The sequence below is a fragment of the Coenobita brevimanus genome, chromosome 56, assembly GCF_032717465.1.
Source record: "Coenobita brevimanus isolate Jiangsu-jjx chromosome 56, ASM3271746v2, whole genome shotgun sequence".
Taxonomy (NCBI): Eukaryota; Metazoa; Arthropoda; class Malacostraca; order Decapoda; family Coenobitidae; genus Coenobita; species Coenobita brevimanus.
The window spans coordinates 29,639,557-29,661,107 of NC_137009.1; the positions used below are offsets into that span (position 1 = coordinate 29,639,557).

Sequence of the window (21,551 nt, forward strand, 5' to 3'; positions counted from 1 at the left end):
TGAATTAGGAATATGGTTGGAGTAAGAACTGATCATTGTGGCACGCTGCCATTAATCGACTGGAAATTGGGATTATACATCATTTACTGTTATCTTTCTATCACTGAGATATGAGGAAATTATAGAAACAAAAGATGATAGGCCACAGCAAGGGAGTTTGGATAACAGGGAATGGCAACACACTGTCACAAGCTTTAAGAATATCATGTGCTGCTGCATGATTTCCTCCATCTCGAAATGATCGGCTCTTGAATTTGGCTCTCTCTTGTATTTTGTTTTTCTCTTGGAAGAAACAATAATTGCGGGCCCGCAGCCGTTGGTTCCTTCTTCCTCGCATTTAAAAAAAAAAAAAAAGTTGGTCAACTTACTGATGGATGGTATGAGTCAGGAAATTGATTACATCAACAGTGGATCTTCTGCTGCAAAAACCATACCGTCAATCACTAATTGAGTTATTGGATTCAAGATGTTTAGCTATGTGCATGGTAACGACAGTTTCAAATACTTTACCAAGGGAAGATGTAATAGCTATTGGTCTGTAATCAGAAAGGTCAGAGGAACTTCCTTTCTTCGGCATTGGGTGGATATTGACTCCTTCCATGAATTAAGGAATGAAGAAGTACGTATGCATAGTCTGAATAATTTAGCTTAGGCATGAGCAAGTACTGGGGAACATATTTTCAAAAGAGAGGAATTTTATCTGAACCTGGAGCTTTGTTCTTTGGTAAATTGTCTGGGATGGATTTTAGGTATCTGGTCTGCATCTTAAGTGAAACCGTTTTGGGAGAGTCAAGTTTTAGTACATGGAGGTCCTGGCTTACTTCCTCTAAGGTATATAATCTGGCAAATGTACTGGCAACGATATTAGCTTTACCACATGGATCATATATAGTATTACCATCTGAATATTTTAGTGGGGGAATGGGTGATGACTTGTTGAAGTTATTATTGAAAGAACTGAGAGTTGATCAGAATATTCCTTTGTCATTATGATTATTTAATAGTTTGGATGCTTGGTTGTGAAGAAAGTTTGATTCAGCGAGATTTATTACTGCTTTTGCGTGGTTTCTAGCAATTTTAAATTGACTGAGTGATTCAGATGTTTTTGGTTTTAAGTAAAAGTTAATTGCTAATGACTCTTGGGTCGTTGCTCTGGCACAATTGCTATTAAACCATTTTTGGGGAGTCCGATCTTTTAGTGAATTGTGGTCTGAGTATGAGCAATTCCATACCAGCTTGTATTAACCCTCCTTGGGTAACCTTTAAAGTTTACCCTACTCAGGTAACCTGGGGTCCGTCAGACCCACATCTTTAAAACATTCACCAAAAATACAATTATTCATTGAGACAACCATTTGTAGACATGTTCCGTAGCCATTTTTCTTCAATTAGGTGCAAAGTGAGTGAAAATATACGTGAAAAAATATTATAAGGAAAGAAAAACGCAGAAAAATTTTATTCCAGCTGAAATTAGTGGCTGCCTTACCAAAACTGAAATGTTCCATCAGTTTTCTATAATTGCCTGCTGTAGACCAATGACCAAAGTACATGTGAAAAAAAAATGAGAGGCACATGTTATTATAAATAATTTTTGGCAATACAGATACATATGGCCACAAAAAATACACTAAGTAAAGAAGCTGAGGTCTAACCTCAAAGGCCATTTAGTGCGAATATAGAGCCAGATCCCGAACTACCACCAAGTGGTGGTCAGAATCAAGGTACAAATGAAATGGAGAAATTGAAGAAGGGAAGGACAGGAGGAAGTACCTTATACAAAGAGAGTGGAAAGGTTACAAAAGGATGGAAAAAAGGCAGAATATAAGAGACAAGTGAGGAACAATTGGATAAATATAGATTCAAGCAGATGGGGGACGTGGAAGGTGTGTGCAAGATATTCACAGAAGAAATCTGTGCAGCATGTGAGGTGGAGTATGGGATGAAGAGAAGACGAAAGGGGTTGCAGGGAACAGCATGGTGAAATGAAGAGGTGAGAAAGGCTGTGCCACAAAAAGAGTAACCATTGAGTGAGTGGATGAGAAACAGGGACATGGAAGAAGTTGAGAGACAAAAGAGAGAGTTATATGTAGAGGGGAAGAGAGAGGTGAAAAGATTAATAAGAGGGAGTGGGAAGAGAGTGGATGAGGAATTTGGGAGGAATTTGAGTGCAAAGTGGAGGGAATGTAAGAAAATGTTCTGGAAGGAGGTCAAGAGACTTGGACAGGATGGCAAAGAAGTTAGTTGGGGAGTGAAAGATAAAAATGGTAGATTAGTAGTGCAGAAGGGAGAAAAAGTGAGCAGATGGAGAGAACACCTTAAGGAATTGTTGAACATAAAGAATGAAAGTAATGCGAGTGTAAGTGGCTGGGGAATGGCTGGGAGATGTAGGGATGCGAGAACAGAGGAAAAAATCAGTAGGATGGGGGAAAGCCCCAGGAATTGATGAAGTGTGTGGTGAAATGCTGAAGGATGGGGCAGAGATAGTGGTGGAGTTTTTTTTTAATGCAAAACAGAAGAAACCAAAGGCCAGAAGCCCGCAAACCTTTCCTTCCAAGAAAAAAACAAAAACAATGCAAAAGAGAGCCAAATTCAAGATCCATTCATTTCAAGATGCCTGGACACACTGCGTTTGAAAGAGAGGAGATCAGAAGAAGTCGAAAATACAGACAGAGGGAGACAGTTCCATAAATGAAGGACAGAGAGTAACGATTAACTCCTGCATTAGAGAGTTGGACAGAAAAGGGATGAGAATTTGTTGCTAGACGGGTGCTACACAACCGTCGCAGAGGTGGAGGGACGCAAGCAGACAGTTCAGAAGAGCAACGACCATTGAAGTAGCAATAGAAAAGATATAAAGATGCACCAATGCAATGAAGAGACAGAGGTTGAAGGGAGTCAGTAGGAGGAGGAGAGTTGATGAGACGAAAAGCCTTTGACTTCACCCTTTTAAGATGAGCTGTATGTGAGGAGCCTCCCCACACATGAGAGATGTACTCTAAACAGGGGCGAATAAAACGTGTGTATAAAGTCAACAACTGTGCAGGGGTAAAGAAGGTATGGAGTCGGCTTAGCACCCCTAATCTCTTGGAAGCAGATTCTACAAAAGATGCAATATGATTTTTCCGAGATAAGTCCCGAGTGAATGAAAACTCAAGCATGTTCAAGGATGATACAGGATTGAGCTGGATATTATTAAACATCAGAGGGTACTCCTGTGGAAGATTCTGTCGGGTTGATAGGTGCAAAAACTGAGTTTTTGATGCATTAAAAACAACAAGATTATTTTTACCCCAGTCAGAGATACGAGCCAAGTTAGACATTAGGTGTGCCATAGCCTCATCCCTTGTTTGTTGAAGTAACTGCTGAGATAGACGTTGCAGAAACCGAATGGAAAGGTGAAGGATGGAATCATCAGCATACGAGTGGATAGGGTTAGATGTACAGCTTAGAAGGTCATTGATGAATAAAAGGAAGAGAGTTGGTGATAGGACAGAGCCCTGAGGAACACCACTGTTGATAGATCTAGGAGAAGAACGATGACCTTCTACAACAGCAGCTATAGAACGACCAGAAAGGAAGCTGTTGATGAAGGTACAGATAGAATAATACAAACTGTAACAAGGCAGCTTGGAAATTAAAGATCTATGCCAGACTCGATCGAAAGCCTTTGAGATGTCAAGTGCTACAGAGCCATCAGAATAAAAAAGTGGAGGGAAAGATGATGAGGTAACGTTGTTAGGAAGGTTTTTGGCAAGGTGTCAGAAGGAGTGAGAAGAATTCGAGTTGGAGACTTGAGAGCACTTAGTATTAATGAAATTATTTTTAACAGTGTGAAGAACAGACGTAGCACGATTCCGGGCAGAAACATAAACAAGGAGGATGACCAGGAGTCTGAAAGGTAGGTGAGAAGATCGCCAGTGGAGCGTCCCTGACGGAACCCATACTGACGATCAGAAAGAAGATTGTGATAGGAAAGATGGTTTAAAATATTCCTATTAAAAATTGACTCGAAAACTTTTGAAACACAGGATGTTAAAGCAATTGGACGATAGTTAGAGGGTTGGGAACGGTCACCCTTCTTTCGGACCGGCTGAATGAGAGCAAACTTCCAGCAAGAAGGAGAGGTACAAGTTCACAGACGAAGGAGAAAGAGTTTACCTAGGCAGGGTGTAAGCACTGAAGCACAGTTCTTGAGGACAACAGGAGGGACTCCATCATGCCCATATACCTTATCAGTATTGAGGTCAGTGATGGCAGAAAATACATCAGCTGAAGAAATTTTAATGTCAGCTATGAGGAAGTCAGAGGGGGGAAGTGATAGAGGAACAGCACTGGAATTGTCTTAAGTGGAACTGGAGGAGAAAGTCTGAGCGAAGAGATCTGCTTTATCTGGAGAAGAAATAGCTACAGAGCCATCAGAATAAAAAAGAGGAGGGAAGGATGATGAGGTAACGTTGTTAGAAAAGTTTTTGGCAAGGTGTCAGAAGGAGCGAGAAGAATTCGAGTTGGAGACTTGAGAGCACTTAGTATTAATGAAATTATTTTTAGCAGTGTGAAGAACAGACGTAGCACGATTCCGGGCGGAAACATAAACAAGATGTGATTCAGGGGTGGGTTGGCTCTGGTACCTTTCATAGGCCCTCTCTTTATTATGGACAGCATTAGAACAAGCGTGATTAAACCAAGGCTTTCTTGCATATGCCAAAGGATATGAGAAAGGAATGTATGCTTCCATACCCGAGAGAATAACCTCTGTAATGCCCAAGGCACACTCAGATGGCGCCCGGCCATGGAAGCAATAATCATTCCATGGAAAATCAAAGAAGTACTGCCTGAGGGCCTCCTAATCTGCAGCTCCGAGGTGTCACAGATGACGTTTCTTTGGAGAGTCCACAGGCCATACCGGAGTGATAGGACAGGTTAAGGTGATAAGGTTGTGATCGGAGGAGCCCAACGGAGAGGAAAGATTAACTGTGTAAGCAGAAGGATTAGTTGTTAGGAAGAGATCAAGTATGTTGGAGCTCTCTCCAAGGCGGTCAGGGATACGGGTAGGCTGCTGTACAAGCTGCTCTAGGTCATTAAGGATAGAAAAGATGTAGGCTTGTTCACCAGGTGGATCAGTGAATGGAGAGGAGAGCCAAAGGTGGTGGTGAGCATTGAAATCTCCAAGAATGGAGATTTCAGAGAAAGGAGAAGTGGATAGAATGTGTTCCATTGTAAAAGTAAGATAGTCAAAGAATTTTTGATAGTCAATAGAATTAGGGGATAAGTAAACAGCACAGATATATTTAGCCAGAGAATCACTAGAAAGCCGAAGCCAGAGAGAAGAGAATTCAGAAGAGTCAAGTTCAGGAACACGAGAGGAAGATAAATCGTTTCGTACATATACACGACAGCCACCTTTGGCTTTGAAATGAGTATAGAGAAAGTATGAGGAAACAGAAAAGGATTTGCTGTCAGTTGCCTCAGACAGGCTGAGTCTCTGTCAAGAAGAGAAGATGAGGTTTAGTGGAGGTGGTGTTTGACATAGAGAAAGTTAGAGGAAAGGCCGCGAAATGAAGAAGAAATGAGTCAGACAGTGGTTCCAGGTATCTCTCTGAGTCGTCATCGGGAAGGGGGCTGATGGTGGGGGAAATTATGGTCCCCCCCGCCCTGGATACTCCGAGGCCTGATTTTCAGATGCCACCATTTTAATTTTTACTTTTGAAAAGGAAGTGTAGTGTGTACTGTGCATGTAGTTTGGTGCTGATATTTAGAGACACTTGTACTGGAGAGCATGCTGGCCTATTGTCTGTGTTACTGAGACACTGAAAACGTTCAGCAAAGGGGGATGGTCAGGTACTAGTCCTGAGGGCTGATGAAACAGGAGTTCCAGCTCTCCCTGTCATCAGCTTTCCATGCACCTTGGGAGTACTGCCCTGCTCGACTGGTGCTACAGTCGCTGTGATGTGGAAGATATGCAGATTGGCTTGGGAAGAAGGTAGAGTCACAGACGATTGGAAGTCAGGTATAATTATTCCCCTGTACAAAAGAAAACAGGAAAAAGAAGTGTGTGGTAATCATAGGGGCATTTGTCTTCTTAGTATAATAGGAAAAGTGTATGGTAGGATACTTATTGACAGAGTTAGGGGAATTACAGAGGAATTAGTTGGAGAAGAACAGGGAGGTTTTGGGAAGGTAAGAGTTTGTGTAAATCAGATATTCATTCTTAGATCTTTAATGGTAAAGTTTCTAGAGAAGGGAAAGAAGTTGTATGCAGCCTTCATAGATTTGGAGAAAGCATATGACAGGGTGGATAGACAAGGATTGTGGTAAGTATTAAGAATATATGGAGTAGATGGGAACTTGCTGAATGTCGTGAAGAGTATGTATGAGGGTGCTAAGCTGCAGTACGTGTGGTTGAGTGAATTTTTGTATTTGAAGGTTGGATTGAAACAGGGATGTGTCATGTGTTAATGGTTCTTCAATCTGTATATGGATGGGGTTATAAAAGAGATACAATGAATGCAGTGGATGTGGGAGCGGCCCTAGTGAGAGAGGGCAGTGTTTGGAAACTCCCTGTACTGTTGTTTGCGGATGATACTGTGTTGTTAAGTGAAGACGAAGGGGAGCTGGAGGGCTTGGTGGATGAGTCTGGGACAGCGTGTATGAAACGGAATCTAAAGGTGAATGTAGGGAAGAGTAAAGTTATGGTCTTCGAGAGAAGTGAAGTCAGTGAATGTACAGTGAGGCTGGATGAGGAGGAAATGGAAAATGTAAGTGTGTTTAAGTACTTAATCCTGCATCATCGTTGAACATGCTTGTGGTTTCATTTACTTGGGACTTATCTTAGAAAGATCATATTACATCTCTTGTAAAATCTGCTTCCAAGAGATTGGGTGTGCTAAGCCGACTCCGTTCCTATTTTACCCCTGCACAATTGTTGACTCTTTACAGGGGTTTTATCCGCCCCTGCATGGAGTACAACTCTCATGTGTGGGGAGGCTCCCCACATACAGCTCATTTCAATAGGGTGGAGTCAAAGGCTTTTCGTCATATTAACTCTCCCTCTCTTATTGACTCCCTTCAACCTCTGTCTCTTCGCCGCACTGTTGCCTCTTTATCTCTTTTCTATCGCTACTTCAATAGTCACTGTTCCTATGAACTGTCTGCATGCATTTCTCCACCTCTACGACGGGTGCTTAGCACCCGTCTAGCAGCAAACTTTCACCCCTTTTCTGTCCAACTCTCTAATGCAAGAGTTAACCGTTACTCCCAGTCCTTCATTTATGGAACAGGTCAACTCTGGAACTGTCTCCCTCTGTTTGTATTTCCTGCTTCCTATGATCTCCAGTCTTTCAAACGCAGTGTGTCCAGGCATCTCGAAATGAATGGATCTTGAATTTGGCTCTCTCTTGTATTTTGTTTTTCTTTTGGAAGGAACAGTTCTGCGGGCTCGTTGCCTTTGGTTCCTTCTTCCCCACATTAAAAAAAAAAAAAAAAAAAGACTTGGGTAGTGTGATGAGTAAGGATGGAATTATAGAGGGTGAAGTGCCTGAAAGGGTACAACAAGGAAGAAAGGTTGCTGGTTCCTTGAAAGCAGTGAAATGAAACAGGAAAGTGAGCATGGAAGTGAAAAGTTACTGCATGACAGTATTGTGGTACCAACTCTAACGTATGGAAGTTAAGCTTGGACGTTGTTGGAGGGACAGAAGTCAAGAGTGAGAGCAGTGGAAATGTGTTATTTAAGAGGAGCCTGTGGAGTCACATGGGGAGACAGGCTGACAAATGAGGAAGTGAAGGAGGGTTGTGGCGTGGCTGTGGATGTGATAGGAAGGGTTAGGAGAAACACACTGAGGTGGTTTGGCCATGTGAAGAGGATGGAGAGTGAGAGACTGACGAGGAGAGTGTATGTGAGGTGGAGGATGGGAGAAGAAGGAGGCGGCCGAGGATGAAACGGAGGGATGGGGTGGAGAAGTATATGAGGGAGGGGGGGTGTGGGCTGGGAGCAGGGCAGTGAAATGGCGGGGGACAGGGCGACATGGAGGCGATTTGTTTGTAGCCACCCCTTACGGGATTGAGGCGTCTGGCAATAGACAGACGGATATACAGAGTTTGGGGATAAGAGAACTTCAGCCTGAAATATGGGTAAGGTTTCATTATTCGCACGATGTCAGTGAGTAGAGATATCACCTTCAAACAAGCTTGTATCTTTTGACGAAGTCAGAGTAGTCAGAAGTTATGTATCAGTGACTCTTTCCTTTGACAATATTTGCCTGCGACTACAGTACTTTGTCTTACATTAATATTTTTCTTCTTACTAGTTTTTTGCCTTGTGGCAAACTCAGTTGGACGTACATTTGATTAGATTCTGATATATTTTTTTCCCATAGCTTTCTGGACCCTACCCCACCCCTTCCTTGGGTGGGAATAGAGGCCTGGATAATAATGATAATATCCAAAAACCTAACAATTAAATATAAACATAACAGCAACATTAAAATATTTTTCACGCTCTGAACATGGTACACGGATCGTTGTCTTATCGTTAATGAAGGCTCTAACATGCTTGCATGCGTCGACCTCGATCGCCTAATGGCGGCTTTTCATGCTACTCGATCTCTGGCAGCCCCCCTTTTGAGCCCCTTATCCCTGATGTCACAATCTATGACCTTGTTCTAGGACTTTTTCGGTCTGTCTGTTGCAGTCCTAGACCTGAAGATCACACCCAACGGTCATCCTCTATCCTCTCCATATCCCCAAACCATCTCAGTCTAACCCTCCTCATTACAGCGCCAATACACTCCAGTCTCATCCTTCCTCTCAACTCTTCGATCATAATCCTGCTCTCCCAGGCCTCGTACTCAAGGATGCACTACATTTCCATCTAATGATTGTCATTTCTGTACGTATGAGCCAACGAACATCCACTGTCTTTACAGCCCAGGTCTCATTACCAAACAGCCTTACACTCCTGACACATGCTGCATACAAATATCCCTTAGCGCGGAGGGAGAGCCCTCTCACTGTCAAGAGGGACAACAGCTCCCAGAGTTTTCTTCACCCACATCTTACCCTAACCCCATCTCCAGCATGTCCCGGAAATGACAAGACTCTTCCACACACTCAGGAGACTCACAAACAATATCAATCTTTTCATGCCTGACGTTCTCTACATGCTCTCCTCGACACACTGCACACACGAAATCAACATTATTTCATCGTCTACCTCTAATACTACTACATCTGCTATGCATCCACCTGTTACAAATACTTTACAAGATGGAGTTACCTCACACATCCTCGGGGCAAACCGCACATGGACACCCTCTTTCTGCTTTGAATACCGACAGCAGCCTTGGATATCATCACTTTTATTTTATCCACAATTACTCTAAAACACTTGTGCGCCATTCCGTCTCTACATTTCCCAAATCTATCTTCCTCCTCCTTTTCATTCTAAGCAATCAATAAATCATCAGTATACAAAATCTCCCACAGGAGGTCATTTTTGAAGTCACGTGCGAGAGCTTCAGGCACCATGACAAACAATAAGGGGCTCAAGAGTGACTCCTGATGCACGCCAACATTTACGGAAAACTCATCACTCAAATCTCCATTCGCTCTCGATTTGGGTGCGAATACCCACATACTTAGCCATAACCACCCTAACAGCCACTCCTCGATCCGATCTCATGTTATCTCATTATCCACTTCACCACCTCCCTAGGGACTTTGTGAAAGACCTTCTCCAAATCAAGAAATCAAAGTACGGCTAACTTTTCTTTCCCATATATTTTTCCTGAAGATGTCGGACAAATAATGTGGCATCAGTGGTCCCTATGTCTGGCATAAACCCAAACTGCATCTCATCAGTATTCACTTTCCCTAATCATACCTTCTACGATTATCTCCATTACCTTCATTATCTGGTGGAAAAGTTTTGTACCTCTATTCCTCTCTCCAGAGCATCACCCTTCCCACTGTACACATTTACAGTCACACTCTGAAGGTAGTCATCTGGGACAGTACACTTATATATAACGGTATTTATCAAATCAGTAACTAAACCCATTTCTATATATCCTGAGGCCTTCAGCATTTCAGCAGTCAACCCAGACACACCCACCGCCTTCTACAACTGCATCTTGCCCATTGCCCTGCTCACAGTAGCAACAACAAAGGCCAATGGCCAAACACTGGATCCGCTGACTCCAAACCCTCCCTGTTCCAAACTCCCCATTCAGCAACCGGTTATAATACTCTCTCCAGGCGTCTTCAACACATTCAATAATTTATTAAAAAAAAAAAAAAAAAAAAAACTATTGTGCCCATCACTTTGAAATACGGCGAAAATCACTGAAATAATGCACTGATCTCATTTCATGAAGTGTATCGTTGTGCTTCCCGACACATTAATATATTTTGGCATTCACTGGAATTTTTTGCCACCCAGGTTTATAACACAAAGAAACACAAAGGGAATTATTGCTGACAAGCTTACGATCACCTTTGAGTCGTACAAAAGACACTTTTGCAGGAATGGCAACGGATATGGGAAGATTCTATACGAGTACATCCGTTTTCCTTGTCCATAAAAAAAAACAAAAAAACAAAACAAAAAAAAACATTTACGCCAGGAGCCGTCATCTCGCTGACATCACTTCTTCCTTAACGATTTATTTACTATCTTACACCTAATTATCCATTGCTATGTTAATGATACAAACTATTTGGAATCGGCAGATAGGTGGCCTGCAGTTCTAATGGACCCAGGTTTGAATCCCAGCCGGGTCAGGGAAATGAATTTCATTAAAGCTAACATTACTGATCTACCAGAAGACCAGCCGACATGTCGCAAAAATATCCCCGCTAATATCAGTACACCGGCCCAGTATGAGACAGTCCTAGCATGTATTCAATATGGGCGGGGGGTGTTAGCGCCAAAGTGGAGACGTAAGGAAGTGTATGGCATGTACGAGGACTACTGGACGCTGGGAACGAACTGTGAAATATATTCCCAGAGTCAGGCACATACAATATACAAGCTAAATTCTAGGTAAAACTTACAAAGAAAACTGCAATGGAAAAGTAACACAAAGTCTCCCATTCCCACCAGAATACGACACAGGGAAGTGATGGTAAAGTTTGTTTGTATATGTGGACCCAGATTCAAATGCATCGAATGTAAGGAGTCTTTTTTTTATTATTATTATTATTATTTACTGACTTTACTTGTCTTTTCTTAGACATATTGGCACTATCCAGACTTCTGGCAAGCTCTGTTCCCTGTATGAACCCTTCAGAGATTTACGTTTTTCGTCTGCTAGAAATATGCGTGGTGTGTGTGAGGGGGCGGGGAGGAGGTAATGTGTGTATTTATGACAATGTGTGTGTGTGTGTGTGTGTGTGTGGGTGTGTGTGTGTGTGTGGGTGTGGGTGTGTGTGTGTGTGGGTGTGTGTGTGTGTGGGTGTGGGTGTGTGTGTGTGTGGGTGTGTGTGGGTGTGGGTGTGCTATGTTTAATTTCCCTTCTCCACAGGTAACGAAGCAGAGGTAGAAGGAACATTGTCTGTGCAGCCTCAAGCCAACCCCGTGACCGGCTTTGACACTTACTTCCTCAACCTTACCGTCGAGAATAACCCCAGGAATCCTTGGTTTGTTGGTCAGTTCGGCACTTTATCTTAGGCTGCTGTTTTAATCCTCACGTGACTTTCTCCCTACAATTATATATTCATGCTTTTATCCCCTACCTATGCCTGTTCTGCTGTCTGTTCGTCTTTTATCTCTCTTATCTGTGCCTGTTCCTCAACTATTTACACTGCTAATGAAAGTAAAATGAGCATGCTGTGATTCTATTCCTTGGAGACACATAACTCTGAAGCAGAAATCCTAATTCTAATTGGCATAACAGGTTTCATAACATCTCTTCCTTATGAAAATGATACCGACATATTTTGTATCAAATCTGCCAGGGGATTACGAAGGAGCGATGCACAAAACTTATCGGCAAGGAATTGGTTCTTCGAAATTTTTAGGCTCTTTGAGTACAAGCCATAATCGCTGGTTTCTTAAATAGTCATGGGGATGGTGGCGGGATGGGTATAATAGTCGGCGAGATAATATCAAACTGGAGCAGGGAACAGTTTGTGGATTTTTGATCTTCCAAAAGACCCACCGACATCTAATGAAAAACAAATTTCCTCTGCTACGGCCATCACAGTCATATTTACCATCCACGATCTTCCGCCTGAATACGACACACAGTAATAGGATTTTACAACCCGATCCCCCCAGTTGTACTCCTGAGTCTGCTGGGACCTGGACAAAGGAATGTTGAAAGCCTGATGTGTAGTTGTACAAATATTGGCTTTACGTAATACAGCATCGTTATAGACCATCGTTGTGATTTTTAAAGTGATGTGACCACGATCTGTGGTGGCAGAGGTGAGGGTGAGGTTAAACAGAAGAAAGAAAAAGCTTGCGAAAATCAGAGGAGACTAGAGTTTACTAAAGAAGGAGGAAGTGCACTTTAAAAATCTAAGTGAGTAATATATACGAAGTTCTGGTAGATGAAGGTATGGAATTTGATGGGATGGAGGAAGCCTGGAGGAAAATGAAACGAGCGTTATTGAGAGCAGTAGAAGAGGAGATGCCGGAGAGGCAGAGAACTGAGAATAAGAGGTGGATGGCGGAAGAAATTCTGAAACTGAAGGAAGAGAGAAAACGCTGGAGGGGAGATCATCAGAGGTATGAGGAACTGGATATGGAAATAAATAGGAAGTGCAGTGAAAGAAAGGAAGACTGATTTACTTGAAGATGTGAGGAGGTCGAGTAGCCTGAAAGGGTGAATTCTTAAAAGATGCCCAAGGAGATAGAGGGTACAACTGGAAGGAAGATGCCAACGAGAAGGTCAACCGTCAAGAATAAACAAAGAAATGTATTGATGGAATTATCGGAAGTTTTGAAAAGATGAGTAGAATATATATAAAGAAGCTGTATGACGACACATGAGGTGAGAGATCGATGATGGTGGGGAAGCTGGAGGAACCATCGATTTTCAGAGAGGAAGTGGAAAAAGCAATCACAGGGATGAGCAGAGGAAGGCTGTGGGAGAGGAGGAAGTATCTATTGAAACTGTAGAGGCAGCTGGTGACTTTACGGAGAAGAAAACAAAAATGGCGAGTAAGGAATATCTATCTATTTATCTATCTATTGCCAGACGCCATAATCCCTTAAGGGGTGGCCATTTGACACTGAGTTAGTTGTTTTTCAGGAAGGGGCACTAACCCTCCACCAACCCACTTGTTGACACGTAGGGAGCACGTATGGTTTGGTTATATGGTTACCACCCACCGTTGTAAATGGTTTCTTGGCTTACAGGAAACCATTTGGCTTGTCACTCAATGTAAAGCCACCTGTAAAGGAAAGAAAAGCAATGAGAAGTGACAGGAAAGATGGGAGAAATAGGAAGAGAGGAGGGTAAGCACAGAAAAAGAATGATAAAGGCTAAGGAAGAAGTAGGCAGCACTATGATACTGGCTATTTTCCAGAAATAATGATGGAGTCGGTTTTTATAAATATTCCGACGACAGAAGGGACAGGGAAGAATGAACACCATCGCACAATATTTATTACGAGTCAGACGGGAAAAGCAATTCTTAAAATGATCCCAAACAAAGTAAGACAAGAGTTAGCAATGTAGCTCAGGAGCAATGTGGGTTCAGAAAGGATAAAGGGACGATTAATGCAAGATTTTCCTTGAGAATGATAACAGAATAAGCAGTGAAATTCAAAAAGATATTATTATGTGCTTTGTGGATTTTGAAGAGGCATTTGACACAATGAGGTATAAAGAAGTAATACATATATATCTTACAGGGATGGATAAAGGAAAGGAGGTCAGAAGACCGATTGGGTTGAAAATCGAAGAGGATTGAGCTAAGGGTCTGTCCTGTCTACCGATTTATATTCTTTGTATGGGCAGAAGGGTATCGATGATTTGGAGGACGTGGTGGGAGTAAAAATTGGAATAATATTAGTTACGCAGATGACACGGATTTGTTAGCAAACTTTGAGAAGTTGCTGAGATTGGTAAATGAGCTGCAAGAGTTATGCGCGACAAAGGAGTCTGAAGATAAATGTTAAGAAGTCTAAGGTCATGGAATACGAAGAGAAGAGAGAGGATGGGAATAGAGTAAATGTACAGGGGAGAGAATAAAGCATGTAGAAAGTTTTAGATACTTAGGGAGCCTAATATCAGAGGATGCAGATTGTGAAATTGAAATAAAATGCAGAAACGTAACAGCGAAAACAATAATTAGACCAGTAAAATAGATTTTAATTCATATTAGTAAAAGCATGGATGTAATAAGAACATTGAAATGTTTTGCTTAGTTTACTTTGATGTATGAATGCAAAGCTTGGATTAAAAAGAAGGACACGCAGAAGAGGATAGGAACAATAGAAAAGTGTTTTTTATGAAAAATGTTAAGAATTACTTGGGCATCGCTAGATATAAATGAGGAAGGATTAAGATGGGAAGGAATGGAAAGAGAGATTATGAAATGCATAAGGAGGAGGCAGCTGATGTTGTCTGGCCAAACACCTAGTGCCAAGTAACTGTAAAGTAAATGCTTGCTGGGAAGAGTGGAAGGAACAAGACAAAGAGGAAGGCAGAGAATGAAGTTTATGGACAGTCACTTGGATTACACTGGCTACACTGGCGGAGGACGGAGAGTAACGAACTTCGTCAGGATGGCGGATGAAAGAAGAAGATGGTGCTCCATGCTCGCTGACGTCACATGACTGGTACTCCGGTAGGTAGGTAAATCTCTCTCTCTCTCTCTCTCTCTCTCTCTATGAGCCGCATTGTTTGTTTGTTTGTCCTTCAATCACGCCCAAATCAAAAGCCAGAAACCCAAGACCCACCTATATTATGAATCAGGGTGGGATGGTTTTAGGTGGGTTAAAAGTCAGAATTGAATCATATGAGGTCTCGGGTAGAATATTAGCCTTTTTGGTCCGGGCAACGCCGGGTACCCCAGAAACCCAATTTTTGGCATGATAATTCACATAACCTCCAGTTCAGACATAGCCTATGTGAGGTTGGCCTCCGAGGTCATTTGAGGTCACTGATCGGAGATCACTTGAAGTCACCGGTAATACACACTTGAACGACTGGACCCAGCAGCCCAATTTTTGCAATGGAGTCTCATGTGACTTCTAGTTCGGATATAGGATGTGTGAGGTTGATCGAGGTCATTTGAGGTCGCCGGTAATAGTAAACAAGTGTGTGCAAATGTGTGCGTTAGTCGGCGAAAGTTGAAATAGAAAGCTCTTGGACCTCATATAATCCCTCTTCAAAGGCAGAAGAGATCCATGGTCTTTCTTGAGTAGAAAGAAAGATTGAACTAGAGCATATAGGATTAACGTGTTTGCATTTTTGGCCCGGCAACGCCAGGTACCCCAGCTAGTATTAATAAAGTATATATATATATATATATATATATATATATATATATATATATATATATATATATATATATATATATATATATATATATATATATATATATATATATATATATATATATATATATATATATATATATATATATATATGATATGATTCCATAGCCCAGTCGCTTAGGTGCTGGTCTCACGCACGTAAGATAGCTGGTTCGAATCCCCGCAGTTACTTTTCTCCCTACGTGTCAAGTGGGGTTGGTGGAGGATTAGTGCCCCTCCCTGTAAAACAATTAACTCTAAGCCCTTGGCCACCCCGTCTGGGATACATGGCGTCTGGCAATGAATGAATATATATATATATATATATATATATATATATATATATATATATATATATATATATATATATATATATATATATATAGAGAGAGAGAGAGAGAGAGAGAGAGAGATATTTACTAATTCCCTCTCCCCCTCCTTTCCTACCCCCAAATCTTTCTTTTAACTCATCCCGTTCACCAATGTCGAGTATTGGTAGGAACCTCTCCTGTCACCATCCAGTCGGTTCGCCCACCCCATACACCCAGTACCTCTGCATATCATCGATTTTCTGTTGAAACATACACGCAAACAGTCGCCCATGCTGTATTCCTATTTCCATTCTAACCCAGACAATCTTTGATCCAATCGTTTCATACTCTCTTATACAACCTGTTTCATTCTTCAAACTCTTTTTCCTCTCTCTCCACATCATCCCTCTCTTCCCTACAGAATACTGGGAGGACCACTTCAGTTGCCGTCACCCCTCCGGCTCACCCACCCCCTACAACCAACACCTCCACCCCTGCACCGGAACCGAACGCCTCACCCCAGCCAACACCCAGTTCGAAGCACAGTTGCAGTTCGTCTCCGATGCGGTCATGGCATTCGGATATGCTTTGAGGTAATCGGGTCACAGGTCAGGGTGTATGAATGGATTGTTGTTGTTATTATGTTGTGATTATCTGGAAGAAACCTCTTCTCTTGAACGTGTTATATATTTTGGATCACGATAGTCCGGTCGCAGCTTTACTTCATGTAGCATGGGCTTTTGGCAAACAGTTTCCTCGTGTGGGGTAATGCTAAATCAAAGGCAAAATAATGTTAAATATGATTAAATAATGCTAAACCTTTGTTTACTTAAAATAAATGAATATTCAAAGAGAGACTACAGACTTCAGTATTTGGTATATTCAGTAACCTACTGTATGCGATCATTTTTCTTTTGGGGGAGGGGGACATATATCTTTTCCCATTATCTTTCAAAACCGTCCTTTATTATCCCAGCTATTCGAACATAGGATAGAACACCATAGGCCTATATATTGAGATTCTTTTTAGTAACCACGCATAATTTGCAGAAATGGCTGAAACTGATTTCATTTCTAACACATCCACAGTTACACAACGAAAAATAAAAAATATCACAGCACAGTATAGGTCCAAATGCCTAACAACTCTCAGTGGTACTCGTACTCTACACTGGCAAAGGAATAATTTCCAGTCCAATGCACTGAAGTCGATGCCAATGTTGATTATCCACTTGTTTAAAGCAAAAAATATGTAAAAAGGATACAATATCTAAGAAGCCTACATATGAGCTTTCATACACTTTTTATTTTTCCAGTCTCAGTTATCAGTTCGAATTCGATTTTTTAACTCGTACACATAACCTGCTTAAAAGTAAAATGTTTTCTAATTAAGCCAAAAGTATGCTGAATTCATCTTAATGCTAATTTTAATGCCCAGACCTATAATGGTAAATCTTGCAGTATAACACTAAATTTTTTGATCTAGCAGGGGTTGTATTAGACGCTGTTATGAAAACATGCACCTCTCTCTCTCTCCTCCACTACCCACCCTTAGAGAATAGGTCACTATCGTCATAATGTACTCCACAACATTCGCCAGTTTCCTTTACAACAGGGCTTAGTTCGCGTCCTGTGTGTGTGTGTGCGTGTTTTTTTTTTAAATCATGAATGTAATTAATAGTGAAACAAGGGATTGTGCAGTAAGAAGAGATAGTGGGGTGAAACTGGTACAGTGTTAGAGTATTTCTGTATGGTGTAGGTTAACCCGTCACGTCCCGAGGTTTTCTGCACCTCCGACATCCCCCAGTCCCGAGGTATTTTCGATTTTTTTTTTTTTTGGCTAAAACATTCGCTTTTGGTGAGAAACATCGAAAATTCATAGAGAAATTGCTCACCTGAGGTTTAAAGTGCCCAATCCAGGTAGGAGTTCCTCCTTACCTGAGTGGGTTTTCTAACATGCTGGCACCAAAGAAAACGAGTTCTATGGGAGGGTAACTATTTTATCCACTCATAAACGGTATTTATTTATTTACTTGGTACGAATGTATATGTAGTATGAGAGTATATTGGTTTTCAAGCAGTAATAAAGGCATTATAAGCATTGTTTCACTCACTAACTAATCACCATACCTGACCTTTTTTTGCCACATTACCTGATCATTATTTCTAGCTGTTTCTTCTTCTAATGCTATGTAAACATTGTCCTCCACATTGTCATCGATTGGGGAATCACTCTGGCCCTGAATATCTTTACTAGCCAGGTCACTGGTAACAGGTCCTTTGCCAAGACAATGGCATGAGAGGGGGAGGGGGGAGGTTATGCAGTGTAAGGCATTGTCCCTGCTTGGCATCTTGTAGAGGAATAGAGGAAGGTGTCCCGTGTATACATACGAAAAATCACATGCGAAAATTGAAAATTGTGCAAATTAGGGACCTTGCAATTGCACGACGTACTGGTACGTTGCCGGGACTGGCAAATGCAAATCGTTGCAACGTACCCATATGTCGACGGGATGGGGCGGGTTAATGGTATATGGAAGTTAAGAAGTCACTGCATGATAGTATTGTGATCCCTACCCTGACGTATGGAAGCGAGGCGTGGCCTTTGCTAGAGAGGAACGAGTCAAGAGTAAGAGCAGTGGAAATGAGTTACCTGAAAGGAGCATGTGGAGTAACATGGAGGGCCAGGTTGACGAATGAAGAAGTGAAGGAACGTTGTGGGGTGGATGTGGATGTGACTGGGAAGATTAGGAGAAATACACTGAGGTGGATTGGACTTGTGGAGAGAATGGAGAATGAAAGACTAAGAGGGTGTATGTAGGTGAAATGGAGAGAGGGGGAGGGAAGGGGAGACCGAAGATGAGCTGGAGGGATGGAGTTGAGAGGTATATGAGGGAGTGGGGAGTGGGTTGGGGGGAGGGCAGTCAAATAGTGGGTAACAGAGAGACTTGGAGGCGTTTTGTCTGCAGCCACCCTTTGCAGGATTAGGGCGTCGGGCTATAGATAGATAGATAGGTTAATTGAACTGGTTTTATGTAAGGTAAATAAATAATTTCCATGGTAACTTATTTATATACTCCCGGTGGCCTGCGTGTGTGCGTGCGTGTGTGTGTGTGTGTGTGTGTGTGTGTGTGTGTGTGTGTGTGTGTGGGTGGGTGGGTGGGTGGGTGTAATAGGTAATCAAAGCTATACAATGTACTGTAGAATATACTAACTGTTTAATTTAGTCGATCTATCCGTGAGTTGGTGGGGGTTCATTCAGTGCTTCGAGGTTTCGGGGAACCAACTGTGATGCATGTTTGTGCGTTTGTCCAAATGTTGTACCTGACTGAAGTTTATATCTCAAACTTTTTCATTTTTTCCCAGATATTGCTTGCTGCTTCCCTTACGAGGTGCAATTGAGTTTGGCTTGCAGTCTGGAGCGTTGCTCCGCGGTGCTCTGAGTGTATGGGTATTTCTGGTTGGAAACAAATATCAAGGTTTTGTTCTGTACTCTCTGTAGCTTCAGCATTCGTGTCCTGGCTGTCATGTGTGTTGGTACGTGGGAGTTAATAAAACTAGTAGAGTCATAATTTTTACCAAGGAGAGTTTTATTTTGTGGGGAATGTCTGGATCATCATTTATCTGTGAAATTTCATTGTTTACTAGTGCTTCCCTGCAAATAGTTGGGAGAATAAATTATAGCCTTTCCATCACAAAATGTTTGCGAAAAGCACCATCATTGTTTCCAAACCGTTACTGAGCCCACAATTACCAATTCTGACAAGAAGTAGAAAAAAAAAATCCCACATATTTCTTTGTCGCATTTACAACAATTTCTCGCCGTTGCGTAGGGTCCAGTCGCCAAAATTAATGTTTACTTTTTTTCTGACACTCCCTGGACTTTTATTTTTTTAGGCAAGGAAGAAGGAACCAAAGGCTGACCCCACAAAATGTTGCTTCCAAGAAAAAAAATGAAAACAATACCAGAGAGCCAAATTCAAGATTCATTCATTTCGAGATGCCTGGACACACTGCGTTTGAATGACTGGAGATCATAGGAAGTATGGAATACAAACAGAGGGAGACAGTTCCAGAGTTGACCTGTTGCATAAATGAAGGACTGGGAGTAACGGTTAACTCTTGCATAAGAGAGTTGGACAGGAAAAGGATGAGAGTTTGTTGCTAGACGGGTGCTATGTGCCCGTCTTAGAGGTGGAGGGATGCAGGCACGCAGTTCAGAGGAGCAGTGACCATTGAAGTAGCGATAGAAAAGAGATAAAGAGGCAACAGTGCGGTGAAGAGACAGAGGTTGAAGGGAGCCAGCAAGAGGAGGAGAGTTGATGAGACGAAAAGCCTTTGACTCCACCCTACTGAGAAGAGCTGTGTGTAGGGAGCCTCCCCACACATGAGAATTGTACTCTACACAGGGGCGAAAATAACCCGTGCATAAAGTCAACGATTGTGCAGGGGTAAAGAAGGCATGGATCGGCTTAGCACACCTAATCTCTTGGAAGCAGATTTTACAGGAGATGCAATATGATCTTTCGAAGATAAGTCCCGTGTGAGTGAAACCCCAAGCATGTTCAAGAATGATGCAGGATTGAGCTAGATGTTATTAAACATTAGTGGGTACTCCTGTAGAAGATTTTGACGGGTTGGTAGGTGTAAAAACTGTGTCTTAGCTGCATTAAAAACAACATGATTATTTTTATCCCAGTCAGAGATGCTAGCCTAGTCAGACATTAGGTGTGCCATAGCCTCATCCTTTGTTTGTTGAAGTAACTGCTGGGATGGATGTTGCGGAAACTGAATGGAAAGGTGAAGGGTGGAATCATCAGCATACGAGTGGATAGGATTAGATGTACAGCTTAGAAGATCATTGATGGATTAAAGGAAGAGAGTTGGTGATAGGACAGAGCCCTGAGGAACACCACTGTTGATAGATCTAGAAGAACGATGGCCGTCTACAACAGCGGCTATAGAACTACTTACCCAGACCTAATGCAAAAATAATTAGTTCGATATCTGCTGCCGTTCTCGTGAAAGAAGAACAAACAAACGTACAGATAGGAATGTACAGCTATACATACGAGTAACTTGACTACGTAGATGTGCAGCACTGTCACTCTGTTGGAAGGTAATGTGTGGTCTAGGATTTTTGCAGCTTTTATGGAGTGGTATGTTGTTGCCCTTTATCATTATGTCATAGGATTTTCTCGTTGCTAGTGCTACAAGTGTAAATTTATCTTCATTCGATTTTATTTTCCAAATTGTTCAATTTTTGTTTAGTCTAGGTGTCTCCCGTTGTATTAAGGAGTCATGTTTCGGTATAGTGCCGTTATTTACGACGACCTGAGTGGTGTCATTGGTAGAGGAAATATCCAAACACATGTTACCCTCTGGCTCTGTTGCGTCAACTGTGTATGTGAAGAATATGGTTGGTGAAAAAACGCTGCCCTGGTGGACACCACTCAACAGAAGAAAGGATATGAAGTTGATGTGGCTGTTGTGATGTTTGCTGCACGTCGTTTCTGGATGTTGCTTAATAGTTTTTTTCTGTCATTTCAGGGAGGTTAGGTGTAACAGCTTTTATTGGAGCCCCATTGTCCAGACCTTGTCACAAGCATTTCTAATGTCTCGATAATTGACCACATAGCTAATTTTTTGTCCTGTAGTTACTGTATTTTTTTCCACGACGATTGCTACCGCTGCCAAGGTGCATCTTCTACAGAAACCATTTTGGCGAATGTTATATAGATTGTTAGGTTCAA

The 21,551-nt window shown here is 41.9% G+C and overlaps 1 protein-coding gene across 1 annotated transcript in view; it reads left to right on the top strand.

Annotated features, from left to right (window-relative positions):
• The window catches only part of LOC145401764 (metabotropic glutamate receptor 6-like), a 413,465-nt gene that overhangs the window by 362,620 nt on the left and 29,294 nt on the right, over window positions 1-21,551 (top strand). Inside the window, exons 8-9 of the mRNA XM_080273941.1 lie at window positions 11,520-11,642; window positions 16,220-16,391. Coding sequence (XP_080130067.1) covers window positions 11,520-11,642; window positions 16,220-16,391 — 295 coding nt within the window. The remainder of the gene's footprint in view (window positions 1-11,519; window positions 11,643-16,219; window positions 16,392-21,551) is intronic.